At 39.6% G+C, this 26206-nt stretch overlaps 1 protein-coding gene across 3 annotated transcripts in view; it reads left to right on the forward strand.

Annotated features, from left to right (window-relative positions):
* Positions 1-12207: 12207 nt before the first annotated feature.
* LEO1 (LEO1 homolog, Paf1/RNA polymerase II complex component) overlaps positions 12208-26206 on the forward strand; it is a 36116-nt gene continuing 22117 nt past the window's right edge. For 2 of the 3 annotated variants that reach the window (XM_005211798.5, XM_005211799.5), the window contains exons 1-3: positions 12208-12312; positions 21174-21935; positions 23859-23963. In XM_005211798.5, the coding sequence (XP_005211855.1) occupies positions 12255-12312; positions 21174-21935; positions 23859-23963 (925 nt within the window). In that variant the 5' untranslated portion in view covers positions 12208-12254. The remainder of the gene's footprint in view (positions 12313-21173; positions 21936-23858; positions 23964-26206) is intronic. The other variant, NM_001082604.1, reaches the window with a different exon arrangement.

Raw genomic sequence — 26206 nt, forward strand, 5'->3', positions numbered from 1 at the left:
GTTCCTCTGCCTTTTCTAAATCCACCTTAAACATGTGGAAGTTCACGGTTCACATACTGTTGTAGCCTGGCTTGGAGAATTTTGAGCACTACTTTGTTAGCATGTGAGATGAGTGCAATTGTGCAGTAGTTTCAGCATTCTTTGGCATTGCCTTTCTTTGGGATTGGAATGAAAACTGACCTTTTGCAGTCCTGCAGCCATTGCTGAGTTTTCCAAATTTGCTGGCATATTGAGTGCAGCACTTTCACAGCATCATCTTTCAGGATTTGAAATAGCTCCACTGGAATTCCATTACCTCCACTAGCTTTGTTCGTAGTGATGCTTCCTAAGGCCTACTTCACTTCACATTCCAGGATGTCTGGCTCTAGGTGAGTGATCACGCCATCGTGATTATCTGGGTCATGAAGATATTTTTTGTATAGTTCTTCTGTGTATTCTTGCCACCTCTTCTTAATATCTTCTGCTTCTGTTACGTCCATAATATTTCTGTCCTTGTGACCTAAATGCAATTCCATGCATCCTTAGACTAGGAAGATAGTGGAGATTTGACACATAGAAGAGAAGGCAATATGACTATAAAGGCAGAGATTGAAGTGATGTGGCCACAAGCCGAGTGCCAACAGCCACTAGAAGCTGAAACAGGGAAGAAACAGATTGTTCTGCTATCTCTGGAGGGAGCAGAGCCCTGCTGACATCTTTATTCAACCCAGTGAGGCTGATGAACTTCTGATCTCCAGGAATGTGAAAGACTACATTTCTGTTGTTTTAAGCCATCAACTGTGTGGTAATATGTTATAACAGCCAAGGGAAACTAATACAGTATTTTATATTTCAAACGTTTCTATACTTTCTTTCTACTGTTCCCCTTCTTTAGCCTGGGGACTTCTCAGGTGGCTCAGATGGTAAAGAATCTGCCTGCAATGCAGGAGACCCATGTTCAACCTCTGGTGGGGAAGATTCCCTGGAGAAGAGAAGGGCTACCCACTCCAGTAATCTTGCCTGGAGAATCCTATGGATAGAGGAGCCTGGTGAGCTATAATCCATGGGGTTGCAAAGAGTTGAACACAATTGAGTGACTAATACTTCACTTTTTTTTAGCCTATGTATGTATGTGTGTGTATGTATATATATATATAAAAACTCCCATTTATTCTTTTTTTCCTAATAGATTTTTCCTGTTGGTGTCCCTAAGAAAACAACTTTTCATATCTTTTTCAATACTTAGATATTGGGTTTCAAAACAATTTAAGAAACATTTGAAGACCATTCACTGAACCTCTAGCATTGTTTAGAAACTCTGGGGGGACAGAAAGGATAAATATAAATTCCATCCTTAAGTATCTTCATCCTTAATTAATTAAGAAAGTTTACATAATGTTATGGTCCAACATGTGATAAAGTGCAAAAGATAAGCACCAAAGACAGGAAGTGCTGCAGAAATTCAGAAAAGTGAGTAGTCTGCAAGAGGTATAGAGTAAATTGAGAGAGTTTTATTGAATAGGTGGATTTTGAAGTCAGGCATTTGGACAAAAGAAGAGTTAAGATTTCATCCTCTGGGCAGTGATTTTTTTTTTTTTGGGGGGGGGCAGTGATTTTTCATCAAGAATTTCATCCTCACTGTTATTTCTTCTTACAGTATGAAAGTAGTCTAGACTTTCCTTAAAATATTTTAGAGGTATAAAAATCAGAATGTAAAAATTTCCCTATAATTCTACTACTCCTGGAGAAATGCTTTGCTATCAACTTGACATATATTCATCCAGATTTTTTTCTGTACATAATGTAATGTTGCTTATATACTTATTACAGAAATGAATTATGCTGTAAATATCTGTTTGCCACCTGCCATTAAAGATGAGCAAAATGAAAAGGAAAATCATATTGTAGGATGATTAATCTTTTGGCAACATATATGTAGATCTCTTGCATGCACATTTCCTGCATCTGTTCTAATTATAGTATAGACTGTACTTAGGGGAGAAATGGAAACAAAGGGGAGAAGCTATGGCTGATAAAACAATCTGGGCAAAAATATTAGGGTAATGGCTATGACAGTAACTGACAAAGTAAGAGACTGGGGAATTTTTCTATTAAGAGTTAGGAAATATGTTTATATATTTATAGATCTAGGGCCACATAAATAAAAACTAACTTCTCCTTTTAGCTTTAAGAGAGGAAAAAAGATGAAAGATTCCATTTACCACATTTTAAGTTAGTCATATGCTCTGATTGTAGTAATAGCAGTCCCATAGGAAAGAAATTGCTTTGTGAGCAGTGACAGCAGGGTTAAGTATTTTATGTATAATGATGTCTTCCCTGATTATGAAAGCATTATATAATTATAAAAGCATTTGTAGAAAACATGGAAAATACTGAAAGATAAAACAAAAAATAAAATCATCCAGAATCCCATCACTCAGCTATAACCACTATGTATACTTTGTCATATTTCCTCTCAGACATTTTCCCGTGCAAAGGAATGCACATAAACGAAACTGAGATAATACAAGATGTACAATTTTTACTTGACAATGTGTCATAAGCATCCTCCCAGGTATTTAAATATTCTTTTAAAAATCTTTGTTTTCTTAAATTGGCATTTTTATTCTTTTGGTGGATTACAACAGTGGTGAGATTTTGTTGTAAAAAAATGGAAACGAACACAGAAGTATGTGGGTAGGACATGAAAGTCTTCTCATAATCTCACCTCCAAGAGGTACAGAGACTTCTGTTCAGTGTGCTGGAGTCTGCTCACACTGCTCATTGAGCTAATTGTGTGCGTCTTTCTCTGACTGATTTCACTTGCATAATGCCCTCAAGTTTCATCCATGTTGTCTGTACCAGGATTTCCTTCTTTTTATGGCTAAATAATATCCCACTGTGTATTTTTACCATATTTTCTTTATCCATTCATCCACTGATGAACACTTAGGCTGTTTCCATGTCTTGACTATTGTAAATAATGTTGCAATGAATATGGGGGTCCAGATATCTCTTTGAAACGGTGATTTTACTTCCTTCCCCAGAAGTGGAATTGTTGGATCATATAGTAGTCTAATTTTAAATTTTTGAGGCACTTCCATACTGTATAAAATATCCACTTTTTCTAGTTGGCTTTGGCAATCCAACAACGGATTACAATTATGCCCTCTACTTCAATATATATTCATCAACCTAATCCTTGCTTCTTAGCATTTTACTCTGTGACTGCATTATAATTTATTCAAACAATTCTACATTGATGGGTACTTTCATTGGTTCCAGTTTCTGGTTATCATATACAAAGTTTCAATGAATATTTTGTACATATATATCTGCATGTGTTCTTCCCTGGTGGCTCACTGGTAAAGAATCAGCCTGCCAATGTAGGAGAGGCAGAAGTCACAGGTTCGAACTCTGGGTGGGGAAGATCCCCTGGAGGAGGAAATGGCAACCCACTCCAGTATTCTTGACTGGGAAATCCCATGGACAGAGGAGCCTGGTGGGCTACAGTCCATGGGGTCGCGTAGAGTTAGACATGACTGAACACGAGCACGATCTGCATATCTCTTCAATTATTTTCTTGGGATAAATTTCTAGACAGGAAAGGTTGAATCAAAGAATATTCCCAGTTACAATTTAGACAGATGATAACAAACTGCCCTTTAAACAGTTTCTTATACTCACATCATTGGTATATGTTAATATCCTGAAAAACATACTTTAAATGATTGCACAGTATTTCAGTTTATAAGTGTCTGATAATCTATTTGATCAATTTCTTATTATGGTGTTTACAGCACTTCTCATTTCTTTAAACAATGTTATAATCAGCACCCTTGTTCTCATGTGACTCTCTTGTTTTCCTAAGAAAAATTCTTTGATAATGGAACTACAGAGTCAAAGGTAAGAATATTTTTATGACATTTTTATACATATTATTAGCTTCAGCTCAATATTTAGAACTTAAGATTCTTTTAAAGAATTTACTTGATGTTAAGTAAAAAGAATTTTTTTTTTAATGACTAATATTGTTCTTGCAAATAAAGTCTTACGGCTCTCAAATAACCTTTAGGCTATTTTCCATTTAGTTATTTCTTTGAGATTTTAGCCCCAGGATTCTACCCTGTTCCCCCACCCAAATTTTGTTTCTGTGTTAAGTAGCAGATAAGATATAAATGTGTTTGCATGTTGGAAAATTAAATATATCCATATATCATATGAATCATTATTAACCTGCAGTCACACCAATTAAGACATAGGATTAACCCTACCTGTCATTTCCTTAAAGAGTAAGGAAATAAACTGCAGCCAAAGAAATGAAATCTTCAGTGGACTCTTTAAGTAAATTTCATTTTATGAAGCACAAGGAAAAAAATTTTAATTTTCCCAAAAGGTAACAGTTACTTTATTTAAATTGATCACTTTTCAATAGATACATAAAAATCAGAATGCCTACAGCTGAAAAATATTTCCTTAATGTTTGCTAGTCTTAAATGTATTGCTTTTTAAAATCTGGGATAAAGAAAACAAGTGGACAAATATTTCTAACTTTTTAAATATGTTTTTAATGTTATTACTATGTAAAGTTAGTTTTTCAAATCTCTCCTTCACATCCCCTGCCCATTTCCTCAAGTCAATTTTTTGCTAAAGGAAAAACTGGTGAGGGGGGTGGGTACGGGTGGTGTGTGCGTGCACGTCATTTTGTAGAAGACAGAGGTGTGCGTGTCTCATTTTGCAGAAGACGGAGGTGTGTGTGTGTCATTTTGCAGAAGACCCGGGGTTTCTTCAGGGTATACCATCACCATCTTGTGGCTTGTTGCCATATTACTGTTAAATGTTTTAACACCATAATGCTTTTCTTTTCTTTTTTTTGCAATTTCAAGCATGAAATGCAGTGTATCTTCTTCTGGTAACCCTTCTCTGGATTAGATGAAATAAACTGAGGGCCAGAAACTGCCTGCATGCAGAGTTGCCACCCTATCGTGAAATGGTATCTCTGCATTTATGTTGTATTCTCACATGATGCTGAAACAACCAGCTGGATAAGGAAATCCAGTGAAGAGATGTCGTTTTACTGTAAACTGAAATCTTCAGTTATCTTTTGTATCTTGTGTGTGCCAAATCTGTTTTAGTGATTCCTTCTGATCTGTAAAAATATTGGTTGTCATGGGAGCCTGTAAATCTTTCCCCTCTCTTTGGTTATACTGCTGGAGTATTTTCTCATTTTTGTTTCAATATTCCCCCACTTTAGTACTATTTTATTATTATTTAAAAATTTTTTTTCATCCTTTTCTCTTGTAGATGCTTCTTCTATTCTTTTTGTCTCGTTAATACATTTTTCCTTCTTTTCTCTCCCTCCTCATCCTCACTTTCAGTTTCTTTGGTATCCCTGTAGCAGATCACTTGACTTACTCTGTGGCTTGTACTAACGTCTGCACCCACGGTGCCCCCACCTTCTGTTCCGTATCCTCCTTTCTTTGTTCCTTCTAACTCCTTCCCCCAGTAGCTGACGTTCCAGCTTTTCTAGTGTGGAGAGCACTGACCTCATCTGATCTTCCGCTTAGGTCTTTTAAGGACACAGCTTCCTGGTAACCCTTAAGCTCCCAGGAAGAATCTAAATCCTACCTCTTCAAGGAAGCCACTCCCTAAATTTAACTCTAGATTCAAGAGAAAAGGTTTCAAAAAGACAATCTTAGCTCAGTCCTAAGAAATAACTGACTCATTATCTTAATTCTGTTCTTTTTTCTCAGCACAAGTGCAAGTTTTCATAGGAAGTGTACCAGGATGTTTTTCAAACTCATATTTGCATGTCCAAACTCTCGTTTGCATAGGGCACAATTACTTACTAGTGCTTTGGAGTTGACATTTGTCTTATAAAAGTGAGTTAGATTAATGACAGTGAGAAGAAAAAGATTTGGCTAAAGGACTTGCTGTCATTTTGGAAAACAGCTGAAACTGTATTGTGAGATGTATATTTCTGTCTTTTCTTGTCTCATCTTCCACCAAAATGCTAGCTTCTAAGAACAGACACTTGTTCTATTTTGTTCTCTGTTGTGCCTAGAATAGTTTCTGGCACAGAGAAGGCACTTAAATCCTTACTGGATGAAGGTATCAGGTATTCTATTAGTTTTGTTTCCTTCACAGTCTGTTCATCCTGTCCTCTCACGGAGCCTTCGGTCCTCTTGTTCCAATCTGGACCAGCATCCCTCTAGGCCTGCAGACCTAACTTTAGTCTGCATCTGTGCAGTCTTAAATTTCCTGCTTCTCAAGTTTTTATCTTCCTTGGTTTAGTCCATCTTTTTTGGTGGGCCACATTCATCAACTGTACAGTTTTTGAGTAACTCTTTCAATTGCTATTGTTGTGTGACAGACCACTTCAATATTTAGTGGCCTCATGCCACAACATTCACTTATTATCTCCTGGTTTCTGTGAGACAGACATGCAAGAAAGGCTCAACTAAGCACTGGTGGCCTATAGACTGGAGCTGGAACTGCAGGGGGTGCACGGAAGCTGAGGGCTGGCCATACATTTCTATGTAGTTCCTCTGCATGGGCTAGTTGGGTTTCTTCACAGCACGGCAGTCTCAGGACTGCTGACATATAGGCTGGTTTCCACTGAATCTTACTGCTTTTCCCGTGTACCAAACGACAGTTTGTCGAGTATAAAAGTCTAGAATGGATTATTTTCCTTCAGGATTTCAAAAGCAATTCTCCATTGTTTCATAACTTTCAGAATTATTGAACAGTTTAGTGTTAATTCCAAGATCCTTTGAAGGTCAGCTGATTTTTCTCTCTAGAAGTTTTTAGAAAAATCTCTTTATCCTCAGTGTGCTGGAACTTCATGAAAATCAAGGAATAGATTTGATAAACTAACTGAAGTTTTGCTTGATTGAATTTTAAGTTCTACTCAATTTTATATCCTGATAACTGGGTTTCCTCCCATTACTCCTTTATTCTAGCTTGAGACATCCTGTCTGTCTTAAGTCTGTTCTCATTATTATAACAAGATACCACAGAGAGGGTAGCTTATAAATAATAGAAATTTATTTCTCACAGCTCTAGAGGCTGCGAGGTCCAAGGTCAAACTGCCAACATGGTTGGATTCTGGTGAGAGCTGTCTTCATTGTTCATAGCAAAAGGCTTCTTACTGTGTCCTCACATGGTAGAAAGGGCTAATGAATTCCATTCCGTGGGATCTTTTTAAAATAAGAGTATTAATCCTTTTAAAATGACCTAATCACCTCCTGAAGGCCCTGTCTTCTACTATCAGCAATTAAGCACTATGATTTCAACATGAACTTTGTGGGGACACAAACATTCAGACCACCGTACTAAGAAACCTTTTTCGACTAACTCCTAGGGATATTAATCATTTTCTGGCTCCCCATTCTTCAGCACTTGAATATAATATCAGTGACTACACTAAAGCTTTTGACTGTGTGGATCATAATGAACCGTGGAAAATTCTTAGAGAGATGGGAATACCAGACCACCTTACCTGCCTCCTGAGAAACATATGTGTGGGTCAAGAAGCAACAATTAGAACCAGACATAGAACAACGGACTGGCCCAAAATTGGGAAAGGAGTAACACAGGCTGTATATTTAACTTATTTAAGTTATGTAACTTCTATGCAGAGTACATCATACGAAATGGTGGGCTGGAATCAAGATTGCTGGGAGAAATATCAACAACTTCAGATATGCAGATGATACCACTCTAGTGGCAGAAATGAAGAGGAACTAAAGAGCCTCTTGGTAAGGGTGAAAGAGGAGAGTGAAAAAGCTGGTTTAATGCTCAGCATTCAAAAAACTAAGATCATGGCATTCAGTACCATCACGGCATGGCAAATAGAAGAAGTAAAAGTGGAAACAGTGACATTTTATTTTCTCGGGGTCCAAAATCACTGGAAGGCTTCCCTGGAGGCTCAGCAGTAAATAATCAGCCTGCTATGCAGGAGACACCCATTGATTCCTGGGTCAGCAAGATCCCCTGGAGGACGGCATGGCAACCAACTTCAGTATTCCTGCCAGGAAAATCCTGTGGACAGATGAGCCTGGCAGGCTATGGCCCATGGGGTCACAGAGTCAGACATGACTGAACAACTGAGCACATAAAATCACCACAGATGGTAAGTGCAGCCATGAATTTAAAAGATACTCCTTGGAAGGAAAGCTTTGACAAACCTAGACAAGATATTAAAAAGCAGAGGCATCACTTTGCCGATAAAGGTCCATATAGTCAAAGCTATGGTTTTTCCACTAGTCATGTACGAATGTGACAGTTGGACCATAAATAAGACTGAATGCTGAAGAACTGATGCTTTCAAATTGGGGTGTTGGAAAAGATTCCTGAGAGTCCCTTGGACTGCAAGGAGAACAAGTCAGTCAATCTTAAAGGAAATCAATATTGGTTTCAAGAAATCAATTCAAAGTTGAACTGGAAAAGTCATTGGAAGAACTGATGCTAAAGCTGAAGCTCCAATATTTTGGCCATCTGATGGGGAGAGCAGACTCATTGGAAAAGACCCTAATGCTCAAAGGCTAAAGGAGAAGGGGGTGGCAGAGGATGACATGGTTAGACAGCATTACTGACTGAATGGACAAGTATTTGTGCACACTCCAGGATATGGATGTGAAAGACAGAGGAGCCTGGCATGCTATAGTCCATGGGGTCACAAAGAATCAGATATGACTCAGCAACTGAACAACAAACTGGCACTTGCCACTTATTTCTACAAAAATTAAATTATGTGCTGCTTCAACTGCTGATTTTCAACACTCCCTGAAAGGAGCTCAGGATGGAGAGCAGAAATGAGGCACTCTGTGCTGGGGGTGGGGGAACTGGCAAAACATGTCTTCAGATAGCAAGATAATTTCAGGAGTCAATTTATGAGTGCAATTCTTGTATCACTTCATATCTAGAAAAACACCAAAATCCTTCATGGTGGTGATTCTCTTTCATGCATAGCAGAAGCTTCTGGAAAAATATGTGCTTGACTACATGTACTCTCCCTTCACCAAAATCACATATATACTGTTCTTCCCTTTCTACCTCTTCAGAGCAGTTTCTCAGAGCTATCTGAGGCTCTGTCTCCTAGGCTGCAGTCTTCATTTTGCCCCAAATAAAGCTTAATTTGCAACTCTCATGTTGTGCATTTTTTTAAAGTTGACAGTAGTTCAAAGCGCTTCTATATATATGAAAAAATCATCTTTGCTCTTATTTTTACATCTGCATAGCACCCACTGCAGGGACTCAATTCAGTAAGAACTCTAATAAAGGCAGATGATAAGTGAACGCTCTGTGTTTTCCAAGAAATGAGCTGCCCCATTGTTCATTCAGGGCTTCCCAGGTGGCACAGTGGTATAGAATCCATCTGCCAATGCAGGAGACTCAAAAGAAGTAGGTGCGGTTCCTGAGTCGGGAAGATTCCCTCGAGTAGAAAATGGCAATTCACTCCAGTATTTTGCCTGGAAAATTCCACAGACAGTGGAGGCTGGCGGGCTACAGTCCATGGGGTCGTACGACTGAGCACAAACACAAGCACACACTGTTCATTTGCTGCTGGAGAGACTTTGGGAATTCTTCTCTTTAGCTCAGATCAAGCTGTGCCTCCTAAAGGCTAACTCCATCCACAAAGTACTCAGAAATGAGCCACATGATCCTCCCATGGGGTGGCAGTTTACCATAAATGGAGTGAATTTGCAGTTAATGTATTGTTTAATCAAAATGTTGTTTTTCCTCTAAGTCTTTCAGATGTTATACAAACATTATAACAAATATTTCTGTTTTGCAACTTGATGGAAGCATAGATTTTTATCAATTTTAAAGATAGATACCTTATAGAAGTGTTTGTAATGTTACACTAATTGTGTCATGTTATTTGTGTTGTGTGAGCCAACCTAGTTTAATCTTTGTTCTTTGACTAGTGGGTATTGGTTACTATTTTGAGGATCTTATGAAGGCAGAACATGGGAAAAAGACAAACTCTCAAAAACTGGAAAAAAATGATAAAGCTATCCTGGAGATGTTTTATCCAGTTACTCACCTAACATATGAGATTTTCCATCCCTAGAGCAAAAGAAAAGATTATCTTAATGAATAAATGAATGAATGAATCTTAATACCCAAAGTTAAAGTAAAACACAAACCCAATAGGATAAACCTGTCCAGCTCTGCTAGTAAATGAAAAGGCTATTTGAACACTGTAAACATCAATGATAGTGATCTTGGTGTAACCTCAGGCAAGCACTACCTGTGACTAATTAAGCTGAAATCTAATTAAATGTATTAGATCCTGTCTGAAGACAATTTGAATAGAAGAGCAATGTATAGCAAAAACAAACAAAAAACAAATCAAGGAAGCAGAAGTTATTTGTTTTGCACTATTCATATGAGATAGACACATTAATTCTGCTAGTCAAGGTGGGTAGGGTGATTCAGCAGGCCTCACTGTAATTCAATTTGTTACAATTTAATCAATGCTCTTTTCAAGGACAGTATTCCAAATGAAAATGAAACTGAATCACAATCACATAGAATACTGGTTTTTCCAGCATTCCAGAAAGTTTTAAAGTGATCCCGTCTACTTACTCTTATATTATCCATTTTATACACAATAGCTCTAGGATAACATACTCAGTCCCACTTCTTGTCCATTTAAACCCTATCAGGCACTCCTATTTACAACAAAAATATACCTCATAACCTCCAAACTAAAAAATCTACTGTTGATCAAAGCCCCCATATTGAGCTAATCAGATAATATCTTAACACTGGATGTACATTTCTGAAAATTCAAAATTCCTAGAAAAGACCTAGTTGTTTAACATATCCAAGTCACTTCATTTCTTTGAGCTTCTGTAAAGCAAAAGGTTTTATCTAGCACTGACCTATTAAAAAATTCTATTACTGCCTGATTTTATAATGTGCAATTGTTTAACCACATTCCCCAGCAAAATTAGTTTTTTTCCTGAAAAAATAAGTCAATGGAATCGAAATTGTGTTTTTCTAGCTGCAGGCTGCAAGCCATTAAATAAATCACGAAATCAATTTAGTAGATGCACTGCCTGTCAGAATAAAACAAAACAAGCTTAAACAGAATAAAATAAAAGAGAATAGGAAATCTCAGGTTGCATCTTAGTAATCAGTACTGTTTTGTGATTATTTGTTTCAATTTTATATAAAAGTGTGTACCGGGTTAGGATGGCACATTTTTGATATCTGACATACAGTACTCTAAAGTTGTGGTCTGGAGAAGGCAATGGCACCCCACTCCAGTACTCTTGCCTGGAAAATCCCACGGATGGATGAGCCTGGTGGGCTGCAGTCCATGGGGTCGCTAAGAGTTGGACACGACTGAGCGACTTCACTTTCACTTCTCACTTTCACGCATTGGAGAAGGAAATGGCAACCCACTCCAGTGTTCTTGCTTGGAGAATCCCAGGGACGGGGGAGCCTGGTGGGCTGCCGTCTATGGGGTCCCACAGAGTCGGACACGACTGAAGTGACTTAGCAAGCAAGCAAGCAAGCAAAGTTGTGGTCAGACTGGTCAGAAGATGACCCTTTTAGGGGTATGAGAGGTCCTTCCTCTTCCGATCACACACATATGTGTGTGTGAGGACAGATTTTCTTCACAAGCTTCAACCAAAACCTTTCTCAAGATTGAATGCAGAAGCAGGTATGAGAATTCAGCTGTTTTCATTTGAGGCAGATACCAAAGACGCTTTCAAAACTGTAAATAATTCCACTCTTCAATTTTCAGAAATAAGTCACTTAAAATCTTAAAATGCTATTTTATGTTAACTCGTTTATTATTGTACAACGACGTTTTAAAATTTCTGCCTTAATTACTATTACAGTAAATATCAATAGATACAAGCCACATAAACAAAAGCATTTTGAGTCCTCAACAATTTGATAACAGCTGATCCGTATAAAACAAAGGACTGCAGGCCTGACTCCAGGCAGGTTTAACACAGTCACAGGCCCTTCCTGGGAGCCCCCAAATACCACCCCCTCCACTGACACTCAGACCTGATGTACCCAGGTGAGAATCCTCGCGAATAAGAACAGATATTGACGAAGGGCGGGGTTGCTGGACGTAAGAGCGTGGGCAAGTGCGGGTTCAAAGTGCAAGCGAAAACAAGCTTCCAGTAGAAAAGGAGACTTTTTAGCAAATCTTTGCGACACTGTCGCGTTTCGTTGGTTCCGTGCCGTAAACGCAGTCGGGGAGTCGCTCCCGGTCAAGACTGCGGCGGACGTGCCCTGCAATGGCGGATATGGAGGACCTATTCGGGAGCGACGCCGACAGCGATCCTGAGCGTAAAGGTGGGGTCCGCAGGGCTTCGGTGGAGGCGAGCGTGGTGGGCCTTCTCCGGCGGGAGCCCTACAGCGACCCGATTCCGGGTCTGTGAATGCTCTGGCGCCGCTGGCGGATGGCGCTTCCTCTACTTCTGCCTCAGTGCCCCCTGCCCTCCCGGCGGTGCCAGCCTTTTCCCGAGGGAGGGGATGAAGGGACAAATGCAGAGTGTGTGCCTCGAGATTCTTGGTGTCCATCGAGCAAGCCGAGCCTCCTAGGCGCGGGGCAGGAATGGAGGCCGGTGAGCCGGCGCAGCGAGAGGAGGAACCTTAGAGTCCTGCTCTGCCCTGCCTTGCACATGGACTGTTGTGAATGAATGGAAATTACGTGTTCAGGAACATGGGTATGGACTGGATGAATTTGCAGAGGGGCTCTGATTGTCCTTTTGAATGAAACCAGAACATGGCGTGATGGAAAGTTTAAAATGTCTGGGTGAGAAGACTGGGAAGGTTACTGGGGTAGGGCTGCATATAGGTGTTACGCGCTGGAGATAATGTGTCCTCCGAAGAAGTGAAGTCGCTCAGTCATGTCTGACTCTTTGCGACCCCGTGGACTCTAGCCTACCAGGCTCCTTCGTCCATGGGATTTTCCAGGCAAGAGTACTGGAGTGGATTGCCGTGTCCTCCGAGAACCTGTACAAAACTCTAGAATTTTCATTGAGTCGGTGGTATTAGATTGGGGAGCATATGAAGTCTGTGTTTGGAGAGAAGGGATGAAGGATTTGGTGATGAAATGAATTAATAAGTGTATGTTCATGATGCAGGGGAGCACCAAGTGGAATCTAGTGTGAGGGCTCTGCCAGGATGGATGTCCTGAAGGTTCTGGTCAGGATAGGTCTGGAAGTATAGAGCCCTTATACTAACTCTTGTTACACTTACTTTTCTAATGTTTTCATTACCCTATCTTCTGTATTTGTCCGTATCCCATTCACCCTTCTAGGAACCGGAGCCATGTGAACCCTGGCATCACTCACTTCCATGAAGTTCATTCATTCATCCTTTATAGATCCCCTATCGTATTATAGCTACTTTGCTAAGTGTAGGGATTATAATGACGCAAAGAGCATCACCCTCCCTCAGTTAACTTCATCGCTTAATACATAAATAATTGAATAGGTAGAAGCAGTAGTGAGTGTTTGAAGGTCTCCTGCAGAGGTGAGGGTCGGAAACGGCCTGCCGCAGGGACAGGGGCACTGGCAGCTGCAGTCCTGGGAGGCATGGGTTGACATAAGTCCTTTTGGGAGGTCCCCGGTAGCCCTAACATAGAGCCTGTAGACTCCAAGACTGGGTTGCCTCAGTTGTTAGTGTTAGTCGCTCAGTCGTGTCCAGCTGTTTGTGACTCTATGAACTGTAACCCGCCAGGCTCCTCTGTCCATGGAATTCTCCAGGCAAGAATACTGGAGTGGGTTGCCATTCCCTTCTCCAGGGGATCCTTCTGACCTAGGGATTGAACCCACATCACCTGCATTGCTACATTCTTAACCATCTGAGAGTTGTTAGGCCAAACAGCTATCAGGGAGGGAGCACAGCCCAACCCATTAGCGGACAATTGGATTAAAGATTACTTGGCAAAGCCCTGCACCGGGAGAGCAGGACCCAGTTCCCCCCCCAGCCAGTCCCTCCCATCAGGGAACGTACACAGTCCTCTTATCCTCATCCATCAGATGGCAGATAGAAGCAAGAACTTAATAATCCCACAGCTTTCAAAAGAAAACCAGGATCACAGAAATCTAACCAAGATGATCACATATGAAACTATGAGCCATGCTGTGCAGGGCCACTCAGAATGGTCAGGTCATGGTGGAGAGTTCTGACAAAACATGTGTGGCCTGTGGGATCTTAGTTCCCCAACCAGGGATTGAACCTGGGCTATGGCAGCCAAAGCTCTGAGCTCTAACTACTAGACTGCCAAGGAATTCCCAAGATTTCCTTCTTTTTTTTATGGCTGAATAATATTCCTTTGTATATATGCCATATTTATAGTGGCGTGGATAATATTTTGTTGTTTGTATGCACCACATTTTGTTTGTCCATAGATGGACATTTAGGTTTTTTCCGTATTTTGATCATGCTGCAGTGAACATAGGTGTGCATATATTTTTTCAAATTAATGTTTTTGTGTCCTTTGGATAAATACCCAGAAGTGGACTAGCTGGATCATATAGTAGTTCTGTTCTTTTTCTGAAACATTTCCATACTGTTTTCCATAGTGACTGCACCTCTTTACAATCCTACCATTAGTGTACAAATGTTCCCTCTTCTCCATATTCTCTCCAACACTTGTTATTTTTTGTCTTTTTGATAATAGTCATTCCAACTGTGGTTTTGATTTTCATTTCTCTTTCAATTAGTGATGTTGAGCATCTTTTCATGTACCTATTGGTATGTCTTTTTTGGAAAAATGTCTATTCAGGTCTTCTGCCCGTTGAGATCTATATATATAATATGAGCTCTTTATATATTTTTGGTGGCGTGCTGCGATTCATGGAATCGCAAAGAGTCGGACATGGCTGAGCGACTGAACTGAACTGAATCCTTTATCAGATATATGATTTGTGAATATTTTACCCTATTCAGTAGATTACCTTTACATTTTGTTGATGGTTTCCTTTGCTGTGTAGAAGTGTTTTAGCTTGATATGTCACACTTGTTTATTTTTGCTTTAGTTGTCATTGCTTTTGGTGTCAAATCCAAAAAAATGATAACCAAGCCCGATGTCAAGGAGCTTACTGCCTATGTTTTCTTCTAGGAATTTTATGGTTTCAGGTCTGAAATTTAAGTCTGATCCATTTAGAGTTAAATTTTGTGTATGGTGTAATAAGATAGTGGCCCAGTTTCATTCTTTTACATATTGCGATCCAGCTTTCTCAACACCATTTATTGTTCTTTCCTCATTGTGTATTCTTGGCATGCTCCTTTGTTGTAAATTAATTGACCATATATGTGTGGCTTTATTTCTGAGTTTTTTATTCTGTTGCAGTGATTTATGTGTCTGTAATACAGTTTGAAATCAAGGGCATGATGCCTCCAGCTTTATTCTTTTTTTCTCAACATTGCTTTGACTGTATGGGTTTGTGTGTATGTGTGGTTTCACACAAATTTTAGAGTTCTTTGTTCTATTTCTATAAAAAATGCCATTAGAATTTTGATAGGGATTGTGTTTAAAATGTAGATTACTTTGGTTAGTGTGGATATTTTAACAGTATCGATTGTTCTAATCCATGCGCAATCTTTCCATTTATTTGTGTCTTCAGTTTCTTTCATCACTGCATTACAGTTTTCACTGTACAGGTCTTTCACCTTTTTTGGTTAAATTGATTCCTAAGTATTTTATTCTTTTTGTTGCAGTTATAAGTGGGATTATTTTCTTAATTTCTCTGTTAGCTTATTATTTATATATAGAAACACAACTGTGTATTGATTTTATATTCTGCAACTTTACTAAATTTATTTATTAGCCTTGGAGAAGGAAATGGCAACCCACTCCAGGGTTCTTGCCTGGAGAATCCCAGGGACAGGGGAGCCTGGTGGGCTGCTGTCTATGGGGTCACACAGAGTCGGACACGACTGAAGTGACTTAGCAGCAACAGTTTTCTGGTGGAGTCTGTAGGACTTTCTATATATAATGTGTCATCTGCAAATAGTGACAGTTTTAGTTCTTTTCAGTTTGGTTGCTGAATATGCCATTTTTATGTGAACAATTTAGTGGTATTTAGTACATTTAAAATGCCCTGCAGCCACCACCTCTGTCTAGTTCTAAAACATTTGCATAACCTCAAAATAAAACACCACACCCATTGAGCAGTTACTTACCATTTGCTCCTTTCACTAGCCCCCGTCAACCACCAATCTGCTTTTTACATCTATGGATTTTCTATGTTCTGGACATTTCATATAAGGGGACTCATACAACATGTGGCCTTTTGTGTCTGATTTCTATCTCTTGCCATCGTGTTTTTGAAATTCATCCGTATTGTATGTATCAGTACCTCATTTCTTTTAAATGATTGAATAGTATTCACTCTATGTATATATCCCAGTGTTTATTTAGCCACTGGTGAACATTGGGTTGTTTCCATGTTTTGGCTATTTAAATAGTGATGCTGTGAACATTTGTTTACAAGTATTTGTGTAAGTGCCTGTTTCCAGTTCTCTTGGGGTGGAATTGTATATATATATATGTAGGGGTGGAACTGCTGAGTCATATGATTCTTTGTTTTACTTTTTGAGGAGCAGCCAAACCATTTTTGGACCAGCCAACCATTTTTGTAACCATTTTACATTAGCACCCGCAATGTTTGAGGGTTCTATTTCTTCACATCTTTGCCAACATCTGTTTTACCTTTTCTTTACTCCTTTTTAAAATATAGCCATCACTGTTGGTGTCAAGTGATATTTCATTGTGGTTTCAATTTGCATTTCCTAATGGCCAATGATGTTGAACATCTTTTCATGTATTTGTTTATGTAACCGTGGAGAAATGTATATTCAAGTTCAATGTCCATTTTTTAAAATGGGTTGTTTGTTTTTTTGTTGTTGTTATAAACATTCTTTATATATTCCAGATTGTTGTTGTTCAATCACTCAGTCATGTTCGACTCTTTGCGACCCCATGGACTGCAGCATGCCAGGCTTCCCTGTCCTTTACCATCTCCCGGAGCTTGCTTGAACTCATGTCCATTGAGTTGGTGATGCCATCCAACCATCTCATCCTCTATCATCCCCTTCTGTCTTCAATCTTTCCCAGCCTTAGGGTCTTTTCTAATGATTCGGCTCTGAGCATCAGGTGGTCAAAGTATTGGAGCTTCTGTTTCAGCATCAGTCCTTCCAATGAACATTTAGGGTTGATTTCCTTTAGGATTGACTGGTTTGATCTTACAGTCCAAGGGACTCTCGAGGCTTTTCCAACACCACAGTTCAAAAGTATCAATTCTTCAGTGCTCAGCTTTCTAATGGTTTAGCTCTCACATCCGTACATGACTACGGGAAAAATCATAGCTTTGACTAGATGGACCTTTGTCAGCAAAATACTGTCTCTGCTTTTTTAATAAGCTGTCTAGATTTGTCTTAGTTTTTCTTCCAAGGAGCAAGCATCTGTTAATTCCATGGCTGCATTCACCATCTGCAGTGATTTTGGAGCCCAAGAAAATAGTCTCTCACTGTTTCCAAGAAAATAAAGTCTCTCACTGTTTGCATTACATATGCATCATATATATGGTTTGCAGATATTTTCTCCCATTTTATAGGTTGTTTTTTCACTTTCTTGATAATATCCTTTCTTGCACAAAAGCTTTTCATTTTGAGGAAGTCCAGTTTATCTTGTGTTGTTGTTTATAATTCCTTCATTTTTGAAGAATAGTTTTGTTGAATATAAAGTTCTTGATTGACTCAGCACTTTGAATATTTCATCCCATTGCCTCCTGGTTTTTATGGTTTCTGATGAGAAATCAGCTGTTATCCTTACCAATGATCCTTTGTGTGGGATGAGTTGTTTCTTTTTTGCTGCTTTTAGGATTTTTCTTTGTCTTAGGTGGTTTGATAATGATGCGCTTGGGTTCTGTCTCTTTAACTTTATCCTTCTTGGTATTTGTTAAACAGCTTTGATGTGTATGCTCATGTCTTTCATCAGATTTGGGAAGTTTTTGGCTGTTATGTCTTCAAATGTATTTCCTGTCCCTTTCTCTTTTTTTTCTCTTCTTCTGGAACCCCCATTATGCATAGATTGGTACACTTGCAGTTTTCTTACAAGTATTTTAGACTCTTCATTTTCTTTATTCTTTTCTCTTTTGTTCACCAGACTGGATAATCTCAATTATGTATCTTTTAAGTTTCCTGATTGTTTCTTCTTCTCACTCACATCTGTTGTTTACCTCTAATGAATTTTTCATTTCAGTTATACTTTTCAACTCCAGATTTTCTGTTCAGTTTTTGGAAAAATAATATCTGTCTTTTTATTGATATTCTGTATTTGATAAGATATCATTTTCATTGTCTGGGCTTCTTTAGGGACAAATTGTAACCTTTCTTTTACATGTATGGGCCATACTTCATTGTTTCTTTGCAGGCATTATAAGTTTTTGTTGATAATTGGACATTTTGAAATTATATTGCGGCAACTCAGGACAGCACACTCCCTTCCCCACCCCCACCCCCAGCATTTATTGTTGCTATTTGTTGTAGTAATTATTGTTGACTCTTTTGAACTAATTTTGTAAAGTCTGCAATTTTTGTATGTGACCACTAAAGTTTCTGCTCCATTAGCTTAGTGGTCAGCTAGTGATTGGACAGAGGTTTCCTTATATGCAGAAAAAGAAACAACAACAATCACAGAAGAACTTCCAGACTTCACAGGTTGTCTCTGTGTGTGTTAGGGCATGGTTTTAGCACTCCACCAAGTAGCTTACACTCTGTCTTTGCTTTCGTTTCTTGCTTTCATGGAGCCTGAAGGTCAACCAAAAGTGAGGTCTTAGGGCCCTCTTGGTTCTTTCTTGAGCATGTGCACAGCCCTGGGGAAGTGCATGGCTTTCCAGATTGCCAAGAATATATGGGAGGATTTTATTTGTTTGTTTGTTTCATTTATTGTGGGAGGTTATTTTTTTTCTCTATAACAAACTTTTGATTTTGTATTAGGATATAGCCCATTAACAATGTTGTGTTTGTTTCAGGAGAACAGTGAAGGGACTCAGCCGTACATATACATGTATCCATTCTCCCCAAAACCCCTTTCTCATCCAGGCTGCCAAATAAAGTTGAGCAGAGTTCCATGTGCTATACAATAGGTCTTTGTTGGTTATCCATTTTGAATATTGCAGTGTGTACATAATCTTCCCAAAGGCCCTAACTATCCCTTCCCTCCAGCAACTATGTTTGTTTTCTAAGTCTATGAGTCTCTTTCTGTTTTGTAAGTAAGTTTATTTGTATCATTCCTTTTTAGATTCCACATATAAGGGATGTTATACGATGTTTCTCCTTCTCTGTCTGACTTGTTTCACTCAGTATGACACTGTCTAGGTCCATCCATATTGCTGCATATGCCTTATTTCATTATGTTTTAATGGCTGAGTAATATTCCATTGTATATATATACCATGTTTTAGTCCATTCTCTGTTGATGGACATTTAGGTTGCTTCCTTGTCTTGACTGTTGTGAATGGTGCTGCAGTGAACATTGGGGTGCATGTATCCTTTCAGATCATGTTTTCCTCTGGGTATATGCCCAGGAGTAGGATTGCAGGGTCATATGGTAGCTCTGTTTTTAGTTTTGTAAGGAATCTCCATACTGTTCTCCATAGTGGCTGTACCAATTTACATTCCCACCAACAGTGTTGGAGGCTTCCCTTCTCTCTACACCCTCTCCAGTGTTTGTTGTTTGTGGATTTTTTGATGATAACCATTCTGACCTGTGTGAGGTGGTAGCTCATTGTAGTTTTGATTTGCATTACTCTAATAATTGTCAGAGAATCTTCCTTGGTGGCTCAGATGGTAAAAGCATCTGCCTATAATACAGGAGACCTGGGTTCAGTCCCTGGGTCGGGAAGATCTCCTGGAGAAGGAAATGGCAACCCACTCCAGTACCCTTGCCTGGAAAATCCAATGGACGGAGACGCCTGGTAGGCTGCAGTCCATGGGGTCACAAAGAGTCAGACACAACTGAGCGACTTAACTCACTCACTCACTCAGTAATTAGCGATGTGCACATCTTTTCATGTGCTTGTTGGCCATCTGTATGTCCTCTTTGGAGAAACATCTCTTTGGGTCGTCTGTCCATTTTTCGAGTGGGTTATTTGTTTTGATGCTGTTAAGTGTCATCAGCTGTTTGTAAATTTTGGAGACTAATCCCTTATTGGTCATATCATTTGTAAATGTTTTCTCCCAATCTGTGGGTTGTCTTTTCATTTTGCTTATTGTTTCCTTTGCTATACAAAAGCTTTTGAGTTTAAATAGGTCCCATTGTTTATTTTTGTTTTTATTTCCATTATTCTGGGAGATGGATTGAAAGAGCTCTTGCTGTGATTTATGTAAGAGAGTGTTCTGCCTGTGATTTCCTCTAGAAGTTTTGTCATCCTTTTAAAGTCCTTACTGCCCATATTATGTCATTCCTCAGCCTTTTCATGGAGAAGGAAATGGCAGCCCACTCCAGTATTCTTGCCTGGAGAATCCCGGGGATGCGGGAGCCTGATGGGCTGCCGTCTATGGGGTCACACAGAGTCGGACACAACTGAAGCAACTTAGCAGCAGCAGCAGCAGCAGCAGCCTTTTCAACCAAGCTTTTTAGTTAGTCTGTTGTTTGCCCTAACTGTTATTCATTGTCCCAAGCAGACGAAACTAATACACCTACCTGTAAAATGTTTTGAGTATCCACCTTAGCAACAAGAGTGTTCCAAGTTATGTGTGATAAAGTCAAGTCCTTTGAGTCAGTCCCTTCAGTGATCCACCAGACAGATCAGAACTAACAACCATGATTCTTTGCGAATGAGGTGCTGTCTGCTCCCTCCATTAGTGGCACATGGGCCAGAAATTCAGGGTTTTATATTATCTTCAAGGCAGTGTTGATCAAGGGGTGGGTAGGGGGCAGTAGGGGGATGGGGATAGGGACCAGAGTATGTTAGAAGATCCCTAAGTTCTGTGTTTTTACTGAGATTCAGCTTTTTTTTGTCTCATTAAACATTCCCCTGGTTGTTGCAACTTTTAGTTTCCAGAGTCTGAGAAGATAGATTCTAACAGCTTTTAAGAAGTTTTTTCCTTGCTTTTATGTTGGGATGGACTTTTAGTGTTCCTTATTCTGCTTTTTTTTTTTGCTTACATCACCCTGTGTTTATATGATCCCATAGATTCTGACTCTGGATCAGGCTCGGATTCTGATCAAGAGAATGTTGCTTCTGGCAGTAATGCCTCTGGGAGTGAAAGTGATCAAGATGAAAGAGATGACGCAGGAAAACCAAGTAATAAGGAACTGTTTGGAGATGACAGTGAGGATGAGGGAGCCTCTCATCATAGTGGGAGTGATAATCACTCTGAAGGATCAGACAATAGATCAGAAGCTTCTGAGCATTCTGACCATGAAGACAATGATCCGTCAGATGTAGATCAGCACAGTGGATCAGAAACCCGAAATGACAATGATGATGAGGATGAGGGTCATAGATCAGATGGAGGGAGTCATCACTCGGAAGCAGAAGGTTCTGAAAAAGCACACTCGGATGATGAAAAATGGGGCAGGGAAGATAAAAGCGATCAGTCAGATGATGAAAAGATACAAAATTCTGATGATGAGGAGAGGGCACAAGGGTCTGATGAAGATAAACTGCAGAATTCTGATGATGATGAAAAAATGCAGAACACAGATGATGAGGAGAGGCCCCAGCTTTCAGAGGATGAGCGACAACAGCTGTCTGAGGAGGAGAAGGCTAATTCTGATGATGAACGGCCAGTGGCTTCTGATAATGATGATGAGAAACAGAACTCAGATGATGAAGAGCGGCCACAGATATCTGATGAAGAGAAAATGCAAAATTCTGATGATGAAAGGCCACAGCCCTCGGATGAAGAACACAGGCATTCAGATGATGAAGAGGAACAGGACCATAAATCAGGTAATACACTTATGAGAACCGAAGTGGTTTAGTAGAAGCATTGAGGTACAGCAGGGGCTCATTGATTCTTCTTACAGTCCCACCTTTAGTACTCTGGTTTTTCTCTTCTGTTCCTTAATTTCAACCTTTTCTAACTCTATATATTTTACTTGTAAACATTTTCCTAATCCGTGTATTGTTTCTGTCTATTCCCCTTGCATTTCATTGATGATAGATCAGGAAGAAAAAAATTTAAAGAGGAAAGTCTTAGAGCAAGGCGTATAGTGCTAAAGTAGCTAGATACCGAATAGAGTTAGTTCCATTTTTGTGGGTAACTGAAGAGCATGCCCCAGATGAGAATAGATGTGCCTGGGGGTGGGGGGAACCCCAGTGCCATTGAAATGACCGGTTTCCAGTTCAGTTTATTAGAGATCCGAAATTTCATCCTCCAGAGGTAATCAGGCTCCAAGGAGTTTACTCAGACTAACCACAGGAAGTTATAAAAATTGAATTGCAAGATTGTTTCAAGAGCATCAGTTATTTTTCTCTTATCATTGTATCCTTTGAGGGGAAATCTTCATTGGATACCAAATTGTAAGTCAGGAGGTTGCCTGAGGAGCATAATATCCAGAATGACAACATAGGCTGGATGATCTCAGTGAGTTATGATAGCCTGACACATGCATCCTCATCCTGGGGAGATGTGCTTGCATCAGAACATTCATTCCCTGAAGACAGCAGGAAACATAGAGTGGAACTTTGGCTTTTGGATCCCTTTTCATAATAGCTACTTACACTGTTTTCTTGAAGTTAACACGTTCTTCATATAGAATATTAAAACAGTTAACCATCTGATTTCTTTGTGTTATACAAAAGTCACTTTGATTAAGTTGGAAGTCTTCCTGTAGTAATATCTGGGTTGCTTCATTTTTATAAGTAATTGATTATAATTATATATTGGTTCTGTCTTCTTAGAGAGCTGCAGTATGGGGAGTGGGAGGTCTTTTCCCCTGGAATATATACCTCAGGATAGCTATCAAGACTGCATTTTAACATTATTTAGGAGAGGAGGTCAAAAAGTTTCCAGAGATGGATATAGATCTATATAGACTATAAAACTGCAGTAAGTATTCAATAACTAATTCTGGGTAGAGTTATTTGTACTGGGAACACCCAGAATCATTAAGGCTTATGCACTACTTCCCAAATACTAGCAGACTAACATAAAACTAAGAGTGGGAGTCTTGTCGCTGGTCATCCTGCTTAACTAGTTCTACAGCGGTTGGGTTTGAAGTTGAAAATTATGTGAACAGTTGTACCATCCAGAAATGACATATCCGTGTCTTCCATTACAGCATATTTCCTTCTCTTTTGTCTTCTGTATTGAATGGTATATAAATTTAAAGTTTTAGAACTGCTTTTCTCATTCTCCCAAGTTTTCCTGCTCACAAAAACCAATGTTCCTTTTTTAATTTTATTTCAAAATTAACCATAGTAAGTTGATTTTTTTGTGTGTATGTAGAGTTCTCTTAACATTAACGCATGTATAGATTTTTGTAACCATCACCACAGTCATGATACAGAAAGGTTCTCCTAGCCCTAAAAAACTCCCTCATACTGTCCCGTTTGTAGTCATATGCTTCCCCAGCTGGAACCCTTAACAACTTCTGCTCTGTTCTGTCACTGTGGTTTTGTCTTTTTGAGAATGTCATCTTATAAATGAAATCAGACAGGAGTGGTGCCTTTTTTCTTTCACTTACTGTAATGCATTTGAGATGCATCCAAATCGTTAATCGTGTCAGTAGTTCATTCTTAGTTATGACTGAGTAAGTTTCCAGTGTATGGGTGGTCCATAGTTTATCTCCAATGTTACTTTTCAAACACAAAAAATCAAAGTGATGGTATGACTATGATTATGCAGAACTTCTGATTCTACTCTTACAGAATCTGCAAGAGGCAGTGATAGTGAGGATGAAGTTTTACGAATGAAACGCAAGAATGCAATTGCATCTGATTCAGAAGCGGAGAGTGACACTGAGGTACCAAAAGGTACTCTACTTACTTCTTTTATATATGTATATTTCCATTCCTCTCTCTGAGTTTATCTATGGTACATTCGCAACCCTGGGTGTTTACCCCCGACTGCAGGACTCACAGAAAAGAGTGTGGTTACGTTTAGTGTACCCAGGGAAGTTGTACAGATATGAGAAACTGCTCACACTTAAGTAGTTGAAGGACCTGCTTCATTTGTAGTCTGAGTGAGTCTGCTGTTAGGGGCCCGAGGCTCTGTTGAGGAGGAAGTGGCATTGCCTGTTCTTCAGGTTGAATAGTGACAGTTCCAGGACAGCTTGTTAGCTTGTTCTTAGGTTCTTAATAGGTTAATATTAGATGAAGAAGCTGATTCTTCAAGCTATTTTAGATGCTGCTAAGTCACTTCAGTCGTGTCCGACTCTGTGTGACCCCATAGACGGCAGCCCACCAGGCTTCCCCGTCCCTGGGATTCTCCAGGCAAGAACACTGGAGTGGGTTGCCATTTCCTTCTCCAATGCATGAAAGTGAAAAGTGAAAGTGAAGTCGCTCAGTCGTGTCCGACTCTAGCAACCCCATGGACTGCAGCCTACCAGGCTCCTCCATCCATGGGATTTTCCAGGCAAGAGTACTGGAGTGGGGTGCCATTGCCTTCTCTGATTTTAGATGAAGAGTTCATAAAAACCCAGTGTTAGATAAGGTAGGTTTTTTGTAAGGATATAAGATCTACCTGGACTTCCCTGGTAGCTCAGCTGGTAAAGAATCTGCCTGCAATGTGGGAGACTGGGTTTGATCCCTGGGTTGGGAAGATCCCCTGGAGAAGGGAATGGCTACCCACTCCAGTAGAATAGCCTGGAGAATCCCCATGGACAGAAGAGCCTGGTGGCTACAGTCCATTGGGTCACAAAGAGTCAGGCACGACTGAGTGACTTTGAGGGGGTTCCCTGAAGCTCAGACGGTAAAGAATCTGCCTGTGATGCAGGAGACCAGGGTTCAATCCCTGGATTGGGAAGTTCCTCTGGAGAAGGGAATGGCGGTCCACTCCAGTATTCTTGCCTGGAGAATTCCATGGATAGAGAAGCCTGGAGGGCTACAGTCTGTGGGGTCTCTAAGAGTCAGATACGACTAAGCAACTAACACACACACACACGAGATCTACCTGTTTATGTATGACTACATTTCAAATGGCAAATTACTATACAATAAAGATGTTAGTATAAAAGTTACAATAACATAATTTTGATAATTTGCACAGCCATTATTGTGCTGAATGGTAGTTAGGCATTAATGTTAAATAGCTTATATAAATTATCACAAGTAACAGTATAACTAAAGCAAACATTTAGCAGGTCAACTAGAGAGAAAAGGAGACAGCTGGACAGAACAACAAGCTCTGGGATTTACTTAAAGATCTTTGGGTCTATAACTCCTAGTTATGTACATGGACTTTGGAATCAGATAACCCAAGTTAGAATCTTTGTGATTCTACTTTCCAACTGTATGATTTTGGTCAAATTAATTACTTACTAAATTTCAGTTTCTGATCTGTAAGAGAGAGAGGATGCTATCACCTTATAGTGTTGTTGTGAGAATCAGATATATTAATTACTTTATTTTGTTCACATTTACTGAGAATCTGCTTTGTACTAGTACTATTCTGTGCACTCGGAATGTAGCAGTAATCAAAGACGTCTCCCTGTAGAACCCACATTCTGCTGGGGTCAGGGTAGGGTAGAGAGACTGATGATAACACGGTAAGTAAATGAAATATATAGCATGTTAGATGATGATAAAACCTAAGAAGAAAGTAATCAGGTGGGCACAGGAGCATAGTCTGGAACCAAACCTGAGATATCTCCAAGGTAGTCCTGTATTCCATGGTCTGGATGTATCAGTTTATCCATTTACGAACTGAAAGACATCTTGGTTGCTTCTAAATTTCGGCAATTATGAGTAAAGCTGTAGACATTTGTGTGCAGGTTTTTGTGTTGATATAAGTGTGTAGGTCCTTTGGGTAAACACCAAGGAGCACAATTTCTGGGGCATCTGGTAAGAATATGTTTAGTTTGGTAAGAAACTGCAGACTGTCTTCCAAAGCGGGTGTGCCGTTTTGCATTCCTACGTGAATCAGTGAATGAGAGTTCCTGTTATTGCACGTTTTTGCCGGCATTTGATGTTGTCAGGGTTCTGAATTTTGACCATTTTAATAGGTTTCCTTCTCTTTTTCAGTGGTCTGTCCTTTGCCTTGTCTTAGTGACTCACTC

The sequence above is a fragment of the Bos taurus genome, chromosome 10 (genome assembly GCF_002263795.3).
Source record: "Bos taurus isolate L1 Dominette 01449 registration number 42190680 breed Hereford chromosome 10, ARS-UCD2.0, whole genome shotgun sequence".
Classification (NCBI taxonomy): domain Eukaryota; kingdom Metazoa; phylum Chordata; class Mammalia; order Artiodactyla; family Bovidae; genus Bos; species Bos taurus.